This window comes from Cavia porcellus, unplaced genomic scaffold, assembly GCF_034190915.1.
Source record: "Cavia porcellus strain 051 isolate PalLab524CR breed Dunkin Hartley unplaced genomic scaffold, mCavPor4.1 scaffold_1, whole genome shotgun sequence".
NCBI classification, from domain to species: Eukaryota; Metazoa; Chordata; class Mammalia; order Rodentia; family Caviidae; genus Cavia; species Cavia porcellus.
In genome coordinates, this window is record NW_026947484.1 from 58,516,347 (window position 1) to 58,538,888 (window position 22,542).

General features: G+C 43.7%; 1 protein-coding gene across 4 annotated transcripts in view; it reads right to left on the reverse strand.

The window, feature by feature from the left end:
- The window catches only part of Dmxl2 (Dmx like 2), a 133,564-nt gene that overhangs the window by 13,744 nt on the left and 97,278 nt on the right, over positions 1–22,542 (reverse strand). For all 4 annotated transcript variants that reach the window (XM_063248726.1, XM_063248739.1, XM_063248734.1 and 1 more), the window contains 12 exons: positions 20,434–20,544; positions 18,127–18,296; positions 16,544–16,641; positions 15,990–16,155; positions 14,453–14,717; positions 10,944–12,019; positions 10,302–10,493; positions 8,776–8,852; positions 7,216–7,343; positions 5,215–5,463; positions 3,035–3,213; positions 604–734 (listed from right to left, as the gene is read on the reverse strand). In XM_063248726.1, the coding sequence (XP_063104796.1) occupies positions 604–734; positions 3,035–3,213; positions 5,215–5,463; positions 7,216–7,343; positions 8,776–8,852; positions 10,302–10,493; positions 10,944–12,019; positions 14,453–14,717; positions 15,990–16,155; positions 16,544–16,641; positions 18,127–18,296; positions 20,434–20,544 (2,842 nt within the window). The remainder of the gene's footprint in view (positions 1–603; positions 735–3,034; positions 3,214–5,214; positions 5,464–7,215; positions 7,344–8,775; positions 8,853–10,301; positions 10,494–10,943; positions 12,020–14,452; positions 14,718–15,989; positions 16,156–16,543; positions 16,642–18,126; positions 18,297–20,433; positions 20,545–22,542) is intronic.

Below are 22,542 nucleotides of genomic sequence, written 5' to 3' on the forward strand. Positions count from 1 at the left end.
AGCTGGGTACGACACTGGCAGATGGAATCCGTGGGATGGCACAGCTCACGGGCCGGTCCACGAGAGTCTGGGTCCCACCTCCTCCCTGGATTGTGGCTGCTTCCTTCCCGCAGTGCCCAAAGCAGTTCTCCTCCGCCAGGCCCTCTGCCTTAGAGTCCGCTGACTATAGCCTGATCCAAAATAAATCTCTCCTTTGATTTGTGAGTGTTGGGTATTTTGTCCCAACCATGAGAAAGTAACTAACATAGCAATGCTATAATCTTTGAAAAATAAAGTATGTGCAACAATACATCAAACTTACAATATTAATACGGAATTTGCAACCTAGTAGAAAAGTATTTTTCACAGTCACACAAAATCTGATAACATCGATAAATTGCAGAGGTTTTCCTCACCTAAAATTATTAATGCTTATAATTAGTCTTTGAAACTAGTTGTGAAGGAAATACTCTACTGTTTAGAAATTTTACCTTAATGGTGTAGAATTTCTAATCTGAAAATATTGTCACTTTTTATCTAAATCCATGATGGAAATGTTAGCTAAAATTACTTAACAGCAGGAGGTCCTACAAAAATAAGTAAGTAAGTAAACGCCTTGCTTACCTATAGGAATCTGGATCTTGGTGCTCCTGGATCTGTGTATCTGAGAAAAAGGCATCGTCCTCTTCATCGTCACTATGAACGCTTTCATCAGAGTCATAGATTACACCACTGTCAGACAAAGGAAGGAACGGCTGCGACAGAAGGCAAGTTAGTTTAAAAGTACGTAGAACTCTAGAAGCACATACAATACATTTTACATATAATTATGTTCTTTAAAATGTTTTAAAATATATATTTTAAGCTTTCTTAAAATATATTTAATATAAATTTAAATTTTCTTAAAAATATATACTCTTTACTTCTTTAAAGTATTTTAAAATACATTTTTCTTTTGACTTAAAACATGTTAAATGGTTTCACTCTAATCATTCTCTGCAGATGTTACCAGTCTTACAGTCATCAAGATATCAGGTAAAACTGTTCAACAAAATAACTTACTAGTGAGACATACTAATTTTTTAAAATCAAGGGTTTTTTATATACCAGCAACAAAACTTTAGGAAAGTAAAAGAAAAAAAAAAAAGAATACAATGAAAACCATGAGACACCAAAAGAAAAACTAAGCATACCGTAAACCGGTATACAAAAGGTGTCCCCCCTCCCCGTGCCCTGTGGGGCTCTATACTGCGCTCACCTAGCAGCGGGGACACCAGCACCCATACCCCTCCTGCACCTCACAGGATGGTTCTCTGGAGACACAGCAGCTCCCAGCCTGGGCAGGACGCCTGATGGGCTGAGTACCTTATGCTGGGAAGCCTAAGGGCCTGCCTGACAAACACAACATCTTGATTTTGATCCCCAGTATCAAAAAAAAAAAAAAAAAAGATACAAGGGGAAAATGTGAACACCATCTGGATACCTAATACAGTGGAAGTGCATGTGTGTGAGACAAAGAGAGACACTAGAGTAATTCTGTTAAAATCCTTTAAAAAAAAGTACTGAAATTAGGTGTTGTGCATACCTGTACTCAGCATAGGAGGCTGTGGCAGGAGGACTGCCAAGTTCAAACGCAGTCTGGCAACTATTTCAGAACAGCAAGATCCTGTCTCAAAATAACTGAAAAGAGCTGAAGATGTGGCTCAGCGAGAGGTCCCAGCATCAGTCCTCGGAGCAGACACATAATTCGCACACATCCAGAAACACGAGTGAAGTCTCGTGCTGCCCTCCGCCACCACCCAGCAGCCGCACTGTGAATACAGCTGTCCATGAGATGCTGACTTTCAAAGCTCAATGCTGGACAAGGCGGTGCTGTTATTCTGGCTTCTGTGCTCCATGTATGTGTGAGGTTTTCCATGACACAGGGCCCTTGTGGTTTCTTAGTGGTGGCACTAGGGATTAAACCCAGGGCCTGCGCACTGAACTGTATGCCAGCCTTCCTTAATTTTTTTTATTTTTTAAGACAAGGTCTCACTAAGTTGTCTGGGCTGGGCTTGAAATTATAATACTCCTGCCTAAGCTTCCCAGAATACTGAAATAACAGGATGCACCATACCCGGCTTATAATTTTTGTTTAGTGATGGCTATACAGGTGTTTGTTGTGGTGCTGAGGGTTGAACCCAGGCCCTTTGCACTAGCTACATGTCTTTATTTTACAATAGTCTTACAAAGCTGCTTGGCTGGTCTCAAATTTGTGATCCTCCTGCCTCAGCCCCCTGGAGTACTAGGATTACAGGAGCAAGCCACAACATCTGGCTAGGTTTTTAATAGCATGTGAAATTTCTTGCCTTGCAATGCTAATTGAAAAAAGGAAACATAAAACTATATACACTGACCCATTATGTATCTTTTAAACTGGAGGAGAAAAGGCTAAAAGCAAACTTGCCAAAATGTTAACAATTATCTCTGCATAGATTATATTTTATTTTTTTATACTTTTTGGCATTTTCCAAATTTTCAAAAACCTTTATTAATCAGGAAGAAATGTTTTTGGGAAATCAAAAATAAACTGGCACATTGCCAGGTACAAACCCTTTTTCTCCCTAGTTGGGGGAGTTAACCTACGGCCTTCACACTGACCAATGTCCCAGCCCATTTTTACTTAGAGATAAGGTCTAAATTTCCCAGGCTGGGCTTGAACTTGTGATCCTCCTGCCTCAGCCTCCCAGTGCTGGGATTCTCCATACGGTTTCTCAATGACTATACCTCGTTACCCTTCACACTAAAGGTGCAAGGGCTTTCAGGATGGCAAAGAGGAACATTAAAGCTGAGCAGCAGGGACAGGAGAGCTGCTGCTAGACAGCTGGTGCTGCCAGAACCAGGGCGCAGCCAAGCTGGCTCCGGGTGTGCTTCATGGACGCGCCTGACCTTAAGTCCCGAGCATCTCTGATGCCTCACAGTCCCTGGCTCAGCCGAGCACACCAGGACTGTGCAGGACTCAATGCCTTTCTGTGATGCACGGACACATCACAGGAGCTCGCCCTACGCTGCGTACCTTGGCGACAAAGTAATCCCACATGCTGAGCTCAGGAGGGATGAACTTCTCGCGGTAGGATGGCCTCTCCGCGGGCACCGGAGGCGGAGTAGTGTCCTTCACCGGGCGCCCGGGGACCAGCATCCGCATGTTGAACCTCCTGCGGTGCTTGTCCGCATCCTCCGAGGGCAGGGGCGGCGCTGCAGGAAGGTGGGTCACTTCAGTTCCTGCTCTGTGCTGTTACCTCGGACCTCTTCTCACCCTTCCCCTGCTGTGCTGTGGTCTGAATTCCTTACTAAACCAGGGCTCTGAAAGCAGCCACAGCACTTGCTCTCCAGTGCTCACAGCAGAGACATTAGTGCGTGCCCAGTATCTGGATTATCGCACATCTACATAAATCCCAGGGAAGAAATGGTGTAAGCAGGAAGTGTCAAAGACACCGCAGGATGACATCAGGCCAACAGACTGCAGGGCACAGGTGTCTCAAGAAGAGCAGAAGCACAATGGGAAAGAGGGAGAGAGCAGCAGGGGACAGAGGAGGGCGTGGTATGCAAGGAGCCCCGCTCCTGTGTGGCCCAGGAGTCAGGGGCAACAGTGACAAAGTCTAGAACCAGGCTTTTAGGAACTGTACTGCACAGGTGGCCATACCTGATAACCCTGCAGGAAGCCAGGAAGACAAGAAGGCCAGACAGGGCCAGTGGGAAGTCAGCTAAGAGGCGCTCAAAAGGACAGGGGTGCTAACCGCTCCAGGGCCCAGCAAGTAGATAAACCCATTGGACGCTGCCTTCCACTCCATCCACACAAGACTATGTCCCACGGCCTCTGACTGTTCATCCTCGAACATCCTTGACTGAATGAGCCTTGCTCTGCCCAGCCCGGCCACGCCTGTGCACATGCAGGCACCTGGTGTAGCCACCCCCATGCAGCACCCAACACTGCTGTGACGCCCAACAGAAGCCACACTACTGAGCAGCCGCTCGGCCTCAGGCCCGCTCTCTCCTGTTCCCCCTCTAGACCTTCGTGTGGACACAGCCTCCTGGGCTTGTTCTCCTACTCAGCAGATCTCATCCAGCACCGCTCACCTGGCACATGCTGAAGTCTTTACCACGATCCACAGAACCCCAATCCCCATCTCCTGCACAGCTCCCCAATCACAAGAGCCCCCGGGCCTCTCGAATATCCTGGAAAGGCTGGCTGCAGCCCGACCCCAGGGTCTCTGCATCCTCGGTTCCACAGCCAGGGAGGCTCAAGGCTCTAGGCTCCTCCCAGGGGCTCCGCTCAGCACATGCCCTCCTCAGAGTCGCTGTGCACCTGACTGCACTGGCCTGGCCCTGGCCCACCTTCCCACAGCTCTCCTGGTGGCTCCAGCACGCTGTGTCCGCTAATTGTCCCGAGTGTCTTCCTCCACCGGACACAGCTTCCAGAGGGTGCGGGCGCTGCCCTGCTTCCTGCTTCCCCACTCCAGAGCCTGCCCCGGTGCCTGGCATCCCACAGGAGTCGAGCGAAGGAGAATGCAAACACGAATACATCTCAGGTGTACAGCACAGTGGCCTGCTGTAGAATCGCCACCAAGAAACCCCACAAATAGACAGCGAGTAACTGGGGGACCCTGCAGTTTACAACCAGCAGGAAGGGGAAGGCCACGCACAGGACCTGCCTGTTCAGTCGGCCTGGGGCCACCACAGGGATGAAGGTCGGAACCTGCATCACCTGAACAACTGCAGAGGAGTTAAGATGCTTTCTGTGTCTTAGCACCAAGGTGAAAAGCGGGAAGCAAAGTGTATTCCAGTCAGGAGGACAGGTGCACATGTGCCCGCTCACACATGCACTGCAACACAGAAAACCACGTTGGGGCTTCCCGCGGGCACCTGCGGGGCAACGCTGGGAAGAAAGGACGCCAGGTCTGCTGCAACCTCCCTTCTCTAGTGCAGAGCTACCCCTCGCCCGACTTCACTTTCTGTTTTCTTACCCTCCTCAAACATCTCCTGCTTTGTGAACCTAAAAGTGTTACTTCTATAAAAATCAAAGTAGCCAATTATGTTTTTATTCTAACATGGGTGTAGTAATTTACCATCCCCAAAAAGCATCTGATTATACTGCTACCATCCCTCATTCAAGGTACAATTTCTAAAATGTTAAAAACATCTTAGGCCCAGGATCACCTGCATTTAGGGACAGCACTGGTGCAGGACCTGTCTCACCTGAGATGCTTTCTGACTGTCTCCGGGGCTTCACCACAAGTTTCACACCCCCGCCGAAGACAGCGGCCCACATGCGGGTGTTCAGCGGGTGGGCTGCGAGGCGGAAGAGCTCGTTGGGGGAGTTGGTGGCAAGAGCGTGGATCAGCAGACTCAGGTAAACGGCAACCACAGCTTCGCACAGCAGCACATTCAGCCTGGGCTGGTCTTCGTCCTGGGCCGAACTCAGCAAGCTGATGAGGGAGCTCACACCTGCGAGGTGATGGGGCTCTCAGGGCGCCACAGCGACACCCAAACAGGCAACGTGGCCAGCAGCACAGGTTTCTATGCCATGAAGGAAGCATTTTCGTAATTCGAGCCACAAAATAAATAGCGGCATGAAGGAATTATAACCCATGGAGTAAAGAATCTACCAGTGAGTACTGATATCACGAAAACGTGAATCAAGAAGGAAAATGGAAAGTTTCACAGTAGCATTTCAGTAAAAGGACAAAAAGCACCAATGGTCAGCCTACAGTGCTATCTGCTTTGGACAAGAATCCTCATTGGGTGTAAATATTTGGTATTTTAGAGTCTCTGGTGAGCTCTTCAAAGATATTAACTGATTCTAAAGGAAAGCATGGTGACTTTATAAAGGAGACCCTGGCACGAACATCTGCAAGTGATCAGAGCTAACAGCACAAGTAATGGGGACAAGACACTCATGCCCATCGGTACTGCCCACTGAGCAAGGCATATCTTTTTATGGATTCCCTGGCAAAAATACATAACCTGACTCTAAGAAAAAAAAAATCAGAAAAGCTGAGAGCCTAGAAAAGCGAAACTGGCCAGCCAGTATTCTTTGAAAGTGTAGAAGTCATGAAAGGCAAAGAAAAGGAAACTATTTATCCAAGGAGACCCAAGAGACCCTATAGCTAACACCACATAAAGCAGAAAAAAAGAAAAAGATGAGAAGACAGTAATATATCAATACTAGAGTTTGACTTGGTAATGATGCTGTGGTTACATAACAGTATCTGTTTTTAGGAAAAACACATCGAACTATCTGGATGGAAAAGGGTATCGTGCCTGCATCTTAACCCCACTTGAAGAATCTGTGTGAAAGTTACACAGAACTGATATTTGTGCAACATTTTTGTAAGTCTGAAATTATTTCAAAAGAAGTATGTTTCAAAATCATTTCAAATTATTTCAAAATCAGTATGTTTCTAGAAACCTATGCTCAATGTAACAGAGTAGAGGTCTGTGTAACCAATGCAGAGAGAACGAAAGACCAGAGAGGGGTAGGCAGTCCCTCACCCCACTGGAGAAGTCCACATTCTGTAGTGAGTGGATTCCCTCTGCTCATCTGGGAAGCTGTGTGACACCCTAGGACTCTGGTCCAGATTGCTGACCAAAAAGAAGATGATGTGCTCATCCTATGAAGAATGTGAAGCTTGTATGTCGTTGACAGCTGGTTTTCAAAGCCTTAACTTCAGGTCATCAATTAATACAGTACTACTTAAAAATTTCTAATCTACAGAGGAAACAGGGTTTAAAAATAAAACCAAAAACCCATTCACCCAACCTACAAATAGCAACAATCAGGAAACTGGTGAACAGTTTCTGAAAAGATAGTTCCAAGGTGGGCATGCTGAGACATACCCATAATCTGAGGTATTTGGGAAGCTGGGACAGAATCACAAGTTTGAGCACAGCCTACACAAATCAGCAAAACCCTATCTCAAGTAGCAAAACTGGGTGTGGTGGCACACTCCTGCCACATCTCAGCATTCCAGGGGCTGAGGCAAGAGGATCACCTCAAATTCAACGCCAGGTTGGGCTAGTAAGACCTTGTTTCAAAATAATAAAAACAAGTATAAAAGGGGTAGGGTATAGCTCAGTGGTAAAGTGCTCCTGGGTTCAAACTCCAGCAGAATTCCCTCATCCCCAACAAAATCACAAGGGGGATTATTAAATAGATGATTTAGGAGAAGAAGGAAAAACACGAGAGCAAATGCTCACCGGGCCACTGAGCAGGAGATGAGTTGGGTGTCGCGTGTTCTTCGATGCTCTCCGTCCTCAGCCTCCGGCGGTCACTTAGCAGCAGCCCCTGATAAGCCATTCCAGTGAACTGACTCCCTTCTGGCTGGCTACGAGTCAGACAGGCTCAGTTAGCACCCAAAAGAGGTCTGTGTACCTGCACTGCACCTGTCTCACCTGCTTTACAGGATTAGTTAGAAAACCCAGGGCCCTCACACTGAATTTAATTTTCTACTGAGAATTTAGTTTAGGAAGGTACTGAAATTAGTTGCAATGTTTATTGACAATCATTACAAAACATCAAATTTTACTGTTGGGCAGATGGCAGTTAGTCATTTATTTTCCGGAAGCTTAAAAATATTTTCTATTTTCACTTAAAAAAAAAAAAACATAGGTAAGGAGACTACTGCTGGATTAGGGCACCACAGGCAGAAAGTTTTAGGGCACTAGTTTGTTATATTTCTTAGGTCTGCAAGGTTGGGAGTCTAACCCTGAGCTAAAATCTAGACAATACTGTGGAAATATCTAAACCTAACGCCAAATACCTCTAAATACTGACTTCCCTGGCCACAGTGACTGTCTGTGTGGAACTGGGGCAAACATAAAAGCAGAAAGGAAAGCTGAACTACTGCAAATTAACCAGCCAAATGACTGGACACACAGATTTGAAAACAAGGTACCTGAACTCCCACCTGGTACCTCGATTTTAACCAATGACTAGTACCAAACAAGTTATCTGTGATCATTTAGGTGACTGCCAACCAAGTTAAACTCTTCTACCCTCACATTTCCAAATCTCTGGACTGACTTACACATGGCCTAGACAAGGTAAAAGTAGAGGACGGGCAACTCCTTATTCAGTATCAAATGCTCCCATAAAAAGATGCCAATTTTATGAGAAAAAAATCTAGACATTTTAGTGAAATTTCATATTAATACATATCTATTAACTTTTTCATTAATATACTTCATTTAAATCTAGTTCATCTTTCCAAGACAGTACTCATCATTACATTACAAAGCTACAAGGCGATTTAACACCTTAAAAAATCCAAACCATTACTTTTAATTGATATAGCTTCCAAAGACTTTTACATCACATATAAATGGTCAAGTAACATTACTTTAGTCATTCAATTTTAGAAATGTGTTTTTTTCATTTTTCAAAAGTTTTCTGTTTCATCTTAAGACTACTTAAATAATTCAATAAACACAGAAATAATTCCTAAGGAGAAAAAGTAGAAAACTTCTTGCTATAAGCTATTTTGGACAGTAAACTTTTCTGGTAGTAAACCAAAAAACATATGGTAATAAAATTTACTATTTACTGTTTTCTATGTTTTCCTATTGTTACTAGGTGACAAGAACACTAAACATATTGTCATTATTTTCTTTGTAGTTCTAACTAATCTATTAAAGTATGCGAGTCAGTCACACTTGGTCATTTTTCAGTCCATGGCGCTAGAAACCCAGTAAGACTCTGGAACGGCCTGATGTTTCACTACATAAACACTATATACTATTTGGCAGTTTTATTTTTACCTGTAGCTATGACTGTCACATAAAGCTTGGTAAATTGATGCAGAAAGTGATGCTGCTAGTGAATGAAGTGTATGCACCTAAAACCAAAACAGCCACAATTACATTTGATACTAACATTTTTAAACATGCTATCTTAAAAACAGAAAATACTCAGTAACATCACAGATATGACCAGACCCTATATGAGACAACTAGCTACACTAACCCTTCTAAAATAACCCACATCCATCTGTACAGAAACACCCACCGCACACCCGACTGATTCGCACCCGTCAGTCAGCACCAAGCTCTGGCTACCTGGGAGCCTGCTGTGCCCCAGGCCTGGCAAAGCGGCCTGGCTTAGGCTACTGGGCTAGTCCTGCTACTAATCAGATTAAATGGTAACGTGCAAAAACAAACAATGTGAAAATACAAAATTTTCAGAGCTTTTATTTAGGTTAGCTTTAAGAAACTCCCCTTACTGAATATACTTATCAGTAAAAATCAACTAAATTTGCTTCATAAATATAATCCACAGTCATTGAGTGAAATGACTGATTTTCTAGAAGGCAAGTAATTTACTTAATATTCATATTCAAAAGATAGTTTTAATTTTTGCTTTAAAAATTCTCTATATAATATAAAAAACCACATCTGAAATGTCATACTAAAACAGTATTTTTGGACTCATAAAATCTTAAAATGTGAAGGGACTTTAGAAATAGTTTCATATGCTGAATGCCTTATCCAAGCCTTATCCAAATTTCTGTGAGCTGAAAACAGAGAATCTATGCATTTCACAAGTTCATCTCCATCTAATCTCTGCTGAAAGACTGCAACTCATGCAATGCATTAAAGCAAAGTCTCTAATAGTTGACAGGACCAGTAAATCTTGGGTCCTTCAGAGGAACACACAGAGATCACACATAACTGTCACACAAAAGAAATAAAAAACACAGTAGGGGCCTGGGATGTGCTGGGGAGAGCACAGCACAGACACAAGGGCGTGGCAGTACACACATCTCCTCAAGCCTCCACCCTGCCCAGCTCTCTCAAGGGTCAGGAATACGCAGTCCTGGGCTCTGGGCAAGGGTCGCAGACACGGTTCCACACAGCTTGAATCTGGCTCAGTAACTCTGACTGCCCGTAACTTCTGCTCAGCCTCCAGCAGTAAGGACACTTTCTCAGGAACCATTTCTGATCAGCAATGGTTCTTCCAAGTCCTCCTCCCCTTCTGTTTCCCAGTATCTTGACATGGAAAGAGTCATATGGATATCCAATTCAGTGGCTCATTTAAGGGAACAGAATAGAAGTAGCAAGAATACTGTCTGCAATGTTAGTTTATCACCGAAATAACCCATCTGTCTTAAAGAAGACCTAACTTTTCCAGAAATAAGACTGCACACTTCTAAATGACATTCACTGGTCAGCCCTAAACTGACGGGAAGTAAACGGGGAGACAATTCCTCTAGGTTCAAGCCACAGGCTGCACAAGCATAACCATGCACCTCTCGCTCAGTGAGCAGCATCAGGCGATCACACGTTACCTTTGTGTCCTCAATGCTAGGACGAGGTGGTGTTTTCATCTGAACAATGGTGTAGAGGATGTCATGGACATGGTTATTCAGGTACAGCACTGGGTTGGCTATGACTGTCTTCGTGGACGCTATGCTTGCTGACAGCAGCGGCAGGGTGGTGGGCAATGGCAGCGGAGACTGGAGCTGCTTCACTGTGGTTTCCTGCAGGTGACAATTAGTTGTTCAAAATAGTGAAAACACTGGGTGGTGGCACACTCCTGTAATCCCAGCACTCAAGAGGCTGAGGCAGGGGGATTGCTGTGGGCTTAAGGCCAGCCTGGGCTTTATGTAGTGAAATCCTGTCTCAAAAAAAAAAAGTGAAAATGGTTAGCTAATAAAATAAACTCTGGAATAAAACCCACTGGCCCTACGCAAGCTTTCTGAGCAGCCATGCACCAGGCACTGCTGGATACAGAGGGCAGAGGACAGTGCTGGGCTCCTTACTCTTCAGTACACTTTTCAGGACTGAAACATGTACATGCAAAATCTACACAGAGTACAAGTACTTGCTTCTTAAGACTAGATCAACACATAAAGCATTTTACAGCTCTAACCGGAAAAACGACAGAAATCACTAAATAACAGAAACTGAACACATAAAGATGTCCATACCTGTTGGGACTCCTGCAGCAGGAATTTGAGTTCCATTCTCACGGAGGCCAGACCGCCACCCTGGGCCCCGTGAAGGCTGCAGTAACTGAGAAACACCCTAAGGAGGTCCTGGTTCTTCTGCAGCCACAGCTTCCGTCTTTCAGCATGCTCTCGTTTAGCCTGCAGCCTACGTCTTTCTATTTGATGACGCTCATAGGATCCCATATCTGGTCTGTCCGCCGTTTCCTCCTGATTCAGATCACTATCTACCTTGGATGATATTTCGCTGGGATATTCTTTGACAACCGCTTCATGATTGCATATCTCATGCAAGGCAGCAATTTCCTTTTCAAGCCAGTTATAGAGCTGAAACCTGAGCTTCCCTCCGTCCACTTCATAACCTGTAGCCAAAGTTCTTAGTTCAGTCATAAGGATCTTTAAACACGCTCTGAATTTGAGCTGTTCGGCAATCACATCCACTTCAGTGTCACCATCAGGGCACCCCTCCTCTGGCGGGGTCAGTGCCGTGGCAGGTGCTGGGGTCCTCTCACCCTCCGGTGCATCCTTCTCCCTGGCACCTGTGCTCTTCATCACCAAGCCAGTGGCAGCATCATCCTCCTCGGAGGCACTGCCATGGTCTTCACCCCAATCAAGAGTAAGCGGTTCCTCGTCAACCTCAGTGACAGGCTGGCTCCAGTCAAACTGTGACGAGGTCATGTGTGCCCAGTCGGGGCCAGCACTTGCACTGCCATTACTCAGAGCCCTGGATCCCAAAGGGCCACTACCCATTGCTTGAGAAACAAAGCCAGTCTGGTCTTGTTTTGCAGATAAGGCAGATACTTTGGTTACTTTGGGAATTTTAGAAAGTACCTCCAGAGCTAAAACTGGGCATCCAACTTTAAAATGAGCATTTGCAGTGGTAAAGAATAATTTCCTTTCAATGAGGTTGATTTTATCAGCAAAGTTTTTCTCAGTTTTGAGACCTAAGGTTGCCAAAGTTCCTTCAGGGGAGGCCAGGTTTTTTCGAATAATCAAAGGATGTGTTCGAAGGTAGTTGTAAAAACTAAATACCACTGGGTTGCACGATTTGATAATAACTACAGAAATCAAACATATGTAACCATGAGTTATTAGCTTAATGTGTACTTACACTTCAAAAAGATAAAATATGTCAGCATTTCCAAATAATAAAGGATGCACAAATACTAACTGAGGATAGGTTAAGCTATATATTCATATAATCATTAAAACTTTACACTGAAATAAAAATAATTCCCATGCACACTATGGAGCAATGTCAAGAGCACACCAAGTAAAAGATACAGAAAATACTGTAACTGCACAAGAGGAAACGAACACATGTGTTTTTTGCTTGTGTTTTTTTAATGGAAGGGACACCCACAAAAAAATTCTTACTGGTTCTCTAAAAGACAGGAAAAGATACCTGCTTTCTCAGAGAACCCTTTGGCCTTACACAGTTCATGTATTATGTAAAAAAAGTTTACGTCATTTAAAAAAAAATTTTAAATGTAGCATAGTAATTCACAAAAAGCAAGATTAAGTAAACAAATCTGTGTGTGAAAAGTTGGTAGTAAAACCAGACAAAAGTGAACTATGAGAAGTAAAACAAGAAACGCGACTGCACAACTGTACTGGGATACACTATTATAAAAACAGAAAAACCTGCAAAAGATTAAAGAAACAAAGGTGTAACCTGTTCTCAGTCAGCATGTTGTTATGAAACACACACCTCTGTATTCTTAAATTAATTCTGTATATATAAAATAGTGAATAAGTATGTGAATGACATGCAAATCCAAGGTTTTCCCTGTAAGGCACAAATGTGAATGTTACAATGCATATTTGAATTAGAATTTTTAGGGTGAGCTTCTAAATTCTCAGGGGGAAAAAAGCCCCAGCTATATTCACTTCGGTGGCCTAGAAACGACAACCATATCGGTAGAGGAAAGGGCCTGTGTCTGGCAGGGGTCTCGACATTAGTCCTCAGCAGGAGGCAGGTTGCTCCGAGGCATGTCTGGTGCAGTCTGCGGCAGGAGATGGGCGAGATGAGCCTGAAACTCTCTGCCACCAGAAAGCAATAAACCTGGGGAAATCACGCCAACAGGGGCTTGGAACCTGACAAGCTCACAATGGTTAAAGACAGCCTGAGCATCTATAAAACCAAACTGCAAACAACTGCAATATATAGCTTATCTAAATCTGTGAATACAAAATAACCTTTTAGAAAAGATAATCGGTCACCTTTGTAGGATGCTAGGGATTCAACCCATTATCTTGATAGTAGGTTGGTTATGAGTTGGTTGATAGATTCACAGACTTTCTTTTACATATTTTAAATTTTTTCTATAGTAACAAGCTTTAAAAAATAAATCTGGAAAACATTAGAAAATAAATAGAATCTTCCTTTTACAAAAATATATGCACATTATGAAAATTACCTGGGTGACTCAGGTACTGATTTTCTTCTACAAGTTCTATCATATATTTTCTTTGTAAGAAAGTAAAACTTAGAGCCCTAGTCCCTTCACTCCTAAAAACATGTCAGCCATTTACCCTTTTAACAGTAGGACATAATAAAACCTAATAGAAGTTAGTGTCTTCCCAAGACAGCCAGTGACCAGTATTTAGTTTCTTGGGATTTCTTCCAGAAAGCACCCTCGAGGCAGAGTCAAAGGCTGGCAGACACAGCATGTGTGTGCACCACACAGATGTAAACCAACACCACCCTCCATCTTCACACTGTCACACAACCGCACAGCACACATTCACACCTAACACACCGTTCTACCTCACTCCTAACAGCACATTGCTTCTACGGCACAGACAGTCACATGTATTTAGCTGCTCTATTAGAGTGCTCCCTTTTAAAAAGCTTACTGCAAACAGCCTGATCAGTACCTTTAGGTGCTTAAAAAACCTAAGTTACAGGAGATAATCAAGAGCAAAGAAAATTCACCACATAAGAACAAAGTTTTTCCAGTGTCATGCATCAAACCAGTGTCTAACATCAGTTTCCACGTTTAAAAGGGCCACATGATTATGTAGAAACCACTGAGAAATGCAGAAACATCCTGAATGCTTTTTAAATGTAGGTAATGTTAGAGCAGCATGGCAATACTATCTTACATTCCTTAAAATATGACAGTAAAAAATGTGTAAAACTATTTTAGAACTCTACTACTCAAGTTATGACAAAATACTAGATAACTAATCTGATAGCCACACAAATTTTGGTAATAATCTCTTAAAGTTGCAAAGTAAATCTGGTAATAACTTTTTAGAACTCTGAGTGACCATAAATGCAGAAATTATCTTCCTATTCACAAAAGGTCCAGGTGGTGGCAGCACGAACTTGTAGTTCCAGTACTCGGGAGGCTAAAGGAGGAAGATTGACTGCCACAAGTTTAAGGCTAGTCTGGGTTACTTAATGAGTTCAAGGTCAGCCTGAACTACACAGCAAGAACCTGTCTCAGAAAAATGCAAAAAGGGAAAGCCACAGAGTAGCCTACCTTGCTGTTCATCCTCCTCCTTTGGTGTTTGTTCTAGCAACGTGTCCAAGGCCCGGGCGTAATCTTTCATCACCCAATAGGCAAGACTACGCAAAAAGGGGTCAGGGTGCAGCCTTCTGCAGTCAAATCCTGAGCCATCCTTCTGGCAGCCCAAAATCTTCTGGTTCAAGATGGATATGTAAGTGGATGAGGTCTCAAATTCAGACTCGTATAAACGAGCAATAACCATGGCTAGCTGAATGTCCTCCATTTTTTCAAGACATACCTGCAGATTTAAATATTAAAAAATACTTAGTGACGTTTACTGTCATTCCAGTCAGGAACTATCCCACTGACATACTGAAACTGTCTTCCACTTCTCTCCTCATGAGTGGGGAGTGGTTCTAGGGCTTGAGTCCAGGGACAGGGAAATGGTTGTTTGATGGGAGAATGAAGAATAAGACTGGAACATAGTAACTCCAGCCAAGAAAGATCAGTTATAAAATAAGCATAAAACAAAGTATTTCAGTAGCACCTCAGACATAGGTCAATTTAAATTAGTAACATTAATTTCCAAATTATTTATGACATTTGAATTTACGCATCAGTTATGTATCAGTTCCTCTTAACTCCCAAACACAATTTCACGTAAACAAAGATGCTACTTTAAAAGAAGTTTCTATTTACATAGCAAGTAGTGTGTGAAATAAAACCAGGTACAGAATTCTGTCCTTACTACCCAGGAACCTGTGCCAAATGCAAGTGTGAATCTGAGGGCCTGCGCACCCCGCGAGCGCCTCCCACACCCTCAGGCAGGTGGCAGCTGCCACGCGTAGGACTGGGTCTGAGCCCCAGCCCGCAGGAAAAGACCCGTTCTTCATGCCTGTCTTCTAAGGTAATTTCCAATTTCAGTACTTTAAGCATTTCTACTTTTAAAATCAGATGCCTGAGGACACCTGACTCGTCTCAGTTTACATCCTTCTACTGTTAGGTGCGTACTACTCTATCACAGCAGCAGCTCAGCCATTTCTGTTCTTCCTGCACTCACCTGAACTGCTCATAATGACGGTAACCAACCTAAAAGGAAGGCAACACTAATAATAACTCTCATACTCACCTGCCAGGATTATATATCAAACAACACAAAGTTTTACTCATTACATGTGATGTGCAGTATCTAGAACTATGATTACCAGTATCTAAAGTTTGCAAACAGCAAAAATTGCTATTGTGGCTCCTTATCTATGAATTTCAATTATATAAAACGAAATTAAAATATCTGCCTTTCTGCATAGGATAAGTAGGTTACAGTTTATGTACTTTAAATGGTTCAGAATCACCAGAGGGCCCAGAAGATGACATTCATAAACCATTTTTTCATAAATTTTACACATTATCTTGAAATGCAATGTACGCTACATGCAACTTATTTATAATCTGTTAATCACAATACCGTTACACATCGAGCAACTTCTGCAGTTATTCTCTAGCCATGTCCCTGCAGACCGTTCAAGTTTTCAGCCTCTCAGCTGCATTTTATAACAAGTTTTACGTATACCTCTATGGCATCTTTCAGTGAACCAGCTAACAAGAAAAAAGCAGCAGACTGCTCAAAGCGCTGTTTTCCAAGTAAAGAGAAAGCATTCTTCAAAGCAGCTTTGCGCCACCTGTCTTCATTGAAGTTGTGGCTGAAAAACGCTGTCATTTTTTCATCATGTTGTGACCTGGGAAGCAGAGCACAAAATCCGTGGTCGCAGAGAACTTCGACCACCATGTTAGTCATCTCCAGAGCACATGGAGGGAGTAGGGCATTAACAACTAAACACCTCTGTACCGGGAGCAGTAAGTGCCACTGAAGGCATCACTGTGAAGCCCTCCTCACCTCTGACACAGACTCACATGCTGCGAGCACACACACAGGCCTCAAGAGGAACTGCTCCTTACCAGTGGTGCTTCTACCCACACTTCTTCTGTAACACCCTGCACTACATTAAGCTGAGAAGGTGTTTCCCCACTTGGTGCAGATAAAGGCACCAGGGCACAGTGAAGTGGATTGGTCTGGCCTGATCACTTTCACAAGCACAGGGTCCCGCCCCCGAGACCCCAACTCACCTAAACAGGCCCCACACCACCGCCTTCTTCTTCATGGAGAGGTAGAACAGCGCAGCATCCAAGGCATCATTGTTCCTCTGGAAAGAGGCTTTGGCCACCTAAACAACAAACAAGGTGCTATTGCAGCTGTATGACAAGACATTACAATCAGCTAATAATGAATTCTTTCCCGTTACTTCCATGGCTGACAGGAGCTATGCAAACGGGAAAGCCTGGCTCTTCTCCAGTCACCAGTGCTTTACCACACATAGCAACACACAGTGCACAACGGGCAGCTCGCCTTAGGGTAACCCCACAGCAGCCAGCACCCTTCCCTGACCCACTGGGCACCATGACCCATGCAGGTCTGTGGCACTGACAGACCAGTGCACGGCTGCAGGTCCCACAGCACAGGGCAGAAAAGGACCAGAGTTCAGGTGGTGACAGAGCTAACAGGGCAAACAGCAACAACAACCAGCGTGCGACAGACGCGAGCACTTGTGAAACCCAACACCCTGTGTTTCTGTAATGTTTGTGAAAGCCAAACTGTGGTAAATGGGATTTCATAATTGAAGACCCTTCCAACTAGCACTGACACAGACACCTGTGATAAACAATTACACACATAAGCAAAGAAACTCGTTAGAAAAACAAATGCTCTACACATACTTCAGAAAAACCTTTTCATTAAATTTTGACAATTCTAAAAACTTCATTCTTTCTGGCAAGTAATTAAGATAGGAAAGGTCCAAGTTCTTTTGTTTTGAATGCTGACAAATTTGTTGGGCGTGTGGAAGCCAGCATCACACATGCTAAGCTACAGCCAGAGTCCCTGCCTTACAAATGTGTCGTCTGTAACCAGTCCACGGGAAAAAGATTTAAAGAATATGTAATTCTCCATGTGTTGTTACTGGCACACCCTTGAACTATACAGCTGAAGTTGCTGAATTTATACAGAACAGGTCACTCCTACAAGTTAGAAATTAGTAAAGGATGTGGCGACACCTCTTTGAACCCACGAGCCCAGGCCCTTTCTTAGTTCTCTAGGGTGCTGAGGTCTCCACTGCAAATCCCCGAGCCGAGAGGCATCCAGGAAGACCCTTGTGTGGTTTGTGAGCTCTCACTGACTGTTTCACAGTTGCTTCATTTGGTGCCACAGGTATGTTCAAGTGCACAAAAGTCAAAATTACTTTTACTAAATATTTTAGGTGCATGAAGGAACTTTGTTACATACTAGACTAGCCTTGCATAACATCCTTTATATAAAAGGAACATTTTTCTCTATGTAATATAAAGGACAACAGTTTAAATTTTCTAAATTTAATATTTATATTTTCTTGAAATAAGGCCCACCTCGGCTAGTAACAGAAAATACTGTTATTCCTTAGGAATATTATAAATTCAGTGTACATAGTGAAAGACAATTGATATCATATTACATGAATATTTTACAAAGGTGAAGTTTTTGGAATCTCTAAAAACTGTAATTAAACAATTCTCAAAATCTTTACAAGCTCAGAGCAGTTGCCCAGGACAGGTTTTCTGGGAGACAGTTTTCTCTTTAAAGACTATTTTTAAACTTCCAAGTCCAAAGCAGTAGTTACCTTTTCAATGCATCTTCGAAGCGTGCTGATGTTCCTCACCCACCACCCTATGCCCATGGCTCTCAGCTCTGACCACTGTGGGTCTCCTCTCTGAATCGCTGGGATCATGTTGATCAGCTCCTCCTCGGCCTCAGAATGAAAAGCCCAGGCAAAATGGCATGTAGACACACCTATGTGGGAAAAGGAAGGAATAATCTTCAGAGCCATCAAAAAGGAGAAAAGTGATCTGCTGCACTTTCACTCATCTGAAAAGCACTGTCCAACAGATGAAGGGAAGCCTTCGCAACAGGATGTCAGACTATAAGCTTCTGAATCCAAGGCTAGTGGCAATCTCTTTTTCCTGAATACACCTGCTTTCTTTCCCATAGAAAAACAGCGACACACCATTAATCCTTAGGAAGAATGCTCTTCGGTCCTCAAGCTATCCACATGTACACACATGGGGCCCATGCCCCGCACACAGGAGCTTGCTCTACACCTCCCCGGCCAGGGAGCAGAGGATCACATCACAGCACCCCTGAACTCCATCCGAGTTCTGGGCCACGCCAGGCATAAGTCACATCCTGAGCAACAGCCCTCTGCCTCCGAGCTTGGCTACCTACAGCTGCCCAGTACTGGCACTACATGGCTGCCATCTGAGTGAAGAGGTGACAACACAGGCTCAGAGACATTACTTATCCTTGCGAGTACTCGTGGGTGCTCACTGGCAGCATCCTGATGACACCCACTCCACCCCGGGCAGGTGGAAAGCAACAGGCAGGAACACAGCACAGAGCACCAGGGTGACAGGCAGGAGCCGCTGCTCAGAGGGACAGTGCTGCCCCGGGTCTGAGCCCAGCCCAGGAGGAGGAGGAGGTGACACAGACTGGACTGAGCAGCCACCCCTTTGAGCCATTTTGAAAACAAGGAAATGTCTGAGGTCAACAACAGTCACATTATAACACAGGTCTTTCAAAGGAAGCAAACGATTAATACAACACACAATTTTCTCATTATTAACTAAATAGAGTTTACACAACCATATTAAATAATAATCTTAAGTCTTAAATTTCCCACTGTTAATAATATTTATATACAATCATTCCACAAAATTATTGCAACAAGTCATGCCACCACAAAGGGAAACATGAATAAAATTTACGATTAACTTTTTTCACTATTCAAATTTTGGTGTGGTTTAAGAATAAATTACTATATCAACTAATGTTCTGCTTTAAAACATTTAGAACATTTACATTATATAGTAATATAAAATATATTCTTTTGCTGTCATAAAATCAACACTATAAAAGAACAATGTATCTCCTATACTTTCATTAAATTATAAAGTTTTTACTACAATTAAGAAATTGCTGGGCATGGTGGTGTATGCCTGTAATCCTAGCACGTCTGTCATCCTGAACTTTCTTATCTACACTGGTTATTTGACTTTTTCCTCTGAAAATTGTACCCCAAACTATAACTTGTAACACTGGTCACTTCTCATCTCCATTGTTTTAACGACAGTCAAAGAGAAAATGGAATTTGAGAAAGGGTTAGCAACTAGTGGCTTTTGGCTCTCCCTAACCCAGGACATGACTGCCACTAACTGAGCTGCACCGCTGACTGTGGGTTCCAACCCTCTAGACTCCCACTAGCAGACATGGGTGAAAAAGCTAACTCCAATGCTGCCACCAGGCTCAGTGCTGGGCGCAAACACTCTTCTGGGGGTGGAAAGCAGCTCGTCCTTTCTGAAGGCTGCTGCACTAGCACTTATCAAGAGTTTGGTGTTCCATGACCTTTGACTCAAAAATTCAGCTGCTATGAAACTAACGGGAAGGGAAATGGAAACTAATGGGAAGGGAAATGGATACACGTATTCATATGTAAGGCTATAAGGTCACTGGTCACAACAGTAACTCAAATTTTAAAAATCAACAGAAGCTAAGTATTTCAAAACCACAAAGCTGAACAGGTAGCTCAAACACATGCCAGGTCGTCAGGCAGCCACTGTTCCATCAGCCACCCAGAAGGTACGGGGTGAGCGCTGAGGTTAAGAGCAAGTTACCCTCCTTGTCACCTTAAGTCATCACAACCTCAGCCACTTGACATTTATTTGCTAAGCTACTGCAGCTTCAGCAACCTGAGCAAAGGTCACAGGACAATGCCTAAGCACACTGGGGAGCGGCAACCGGGGAGGATGAGACAGGATCTTCAGGCAGTGATGGCCAGGCACACAATGACTCTCCTGCTGTGAGCACAGAGCAAGACACTCGCCACCCTCACACTACCCCAAGGCTGTGCAAGGCTCACAGCCAAGAGGAGTACCTTGGTGAAGCAGCTGGACCCGGTAGAGAGGTGGCAGCGACGTCAAGAGGCACGTGTGCAAGCGCATCGCCAGCAAGTACCGCAAGCCACACTCGTCCAGCGTGTCTCTTCCTGCGAGTTAAGTAAAGCACACTTAAGGCACAAGGAGTTCAGGAGGGCAAATGATAAAAACAGTTACAAAACAAATGTTAAACTCCATGACTAATGCATACAAACCGTTAAGATTTTTAAATGTATTCCTCGTTAAATTCTATCTTTAAGAGGAACATATCTTCACACAAAACATGACTACACAAACTCCTAAATGAAAAATTATTTGGGAAAATCCAATTACCTATTACTATAAGTAACAACAGCATTTATATTTACTCATAATAAATGAAATAAACTTTGAAATCAAACAAAATATACATTAACTTTAGTAAGGTAGGTATAAGTGTTTAAAATATTTCCTCCATGAATTCGGATGAGATTTAAAGACAGGTTTATATAACTGAAGTAACATCTTTTGTTACACAATTAAGCAGATAACATTTTCTAGGCCACTTAGCCAGACTAAAAAAGTAATGTCAATAAACGTTCCACAATTAAGTTGATCCCACAAACACGAACACACTCTAAACCTTGACTCCATAAATTTCCTTATTTGAATGTGATTCCACTTAGTCCAAAGCTGAACAGAAGTCTGAAGGCAGCTACAGCCCCTTCTGGAAAACAGCAATACAAAAGCTCTTCCAGCACTAGCCCTGAAGGAAGTGCTCCAAGAGGGTAGGATAAGTAGTGTTTACCAGACAGAAGCAGATGTTTCCAATGTCAGAATTTAAGCTCCTGCAGCTTCCCCTGACCTCCATTCACTCATTCATTTACACCTTCAGCAGATACACCATCCACTGCCCACGGCACTGTTCAGGCACCAGAGCTTTGGCAGAGAACAGGCAGTTACATTCTCATAGGGTTGACATTTTAGGAGGAAGAGACAGAAAGCAAATCAAGCGGCAGTGCATGCCACGGAGCAGAAGCAGAACTGAGAGAGAATGTTACAGTGAGAGGGTTCTATTTTCTCAGTGTAACCAAGTAAGAACTTTCTAGGAAGACAAAATCTCAGCAGCAATCTGAGATTTCTGGAAATCAAGAACAGAGTGTTCTGTGCAGTGGAAAGGGGACACACAAAGACCCCAAGAAAGGAAGGCAGTGCGTTCATGTCTGTGGGATGGAAGGAGGCCAGTGCAGGAGCAGAAACAAGCAAAGGTCTAGGCGCCCCGAGGACCACCAGAGACAGAGACCCTGCCTTCTCTGAAGTGACACGGGAAACCACTGACACGCATGGAGCAGATGAAGCACTGGTTCCCAAGTGGAGGACAGGCTGAGCTGACACAAAGGAAGCATCTGCAGCCTCTGTCAGCAACCACCTGGAGGCATAGAGCCTGAGCCACAGCAGAGCTGCAGGCAGATGCGAAGAGACGGTCTGAATGTACAGAACTGGGGCATCCATCAGTGGACTGTGTGGGGAATGCAGGAAGCCAGGGTCTCGCCTGAGCAAATGGAACCCTCTCCTGGAGGAGTGTAACTCGTTCGCCTGGGCTTCAGCTCCCACCTGTGAAATGGAGACGTTGGTTCCTACCTCGCCTACCACATGGATGTCCACTGGGACCAGGTATGCTCTTTCCATGCTGCTGCCCGGGGACAGTTTTGTGTTAGAAACCTTAAACTATTCTTCATGGGTTACAGCACGCCTACTTTCTTAACATCCTGCTGGGGATTTAGCTCAGCGGCATAAGCACCTGCCTTGCAAGCAGGCGGTTGTGAGTTCGGTCCCCAGTACCGATAAAAAGTTAAAAAAGAATAAAAAAAGTAAAAAAAAAAAAGAAAAAAATTCCAATACACAGTAAGTTTGCGACAAAAGCCTAAGAGTACTCTGGGGAGAATGTCACTCTGCTGCATACAGGTCCTAACAGTGAGTGGTTGTTTCTATTTTTTTAATTCACACAGTAAGAAAATAGGTCAAAGGCAAAACCCTCTAAGACTCCTATAATTTTAATCCACAAAAGGAAATTGGGAATATACTGCCAAGGTAGAAACCTATACATAGTGTTGTTTTCTAATTGGCTC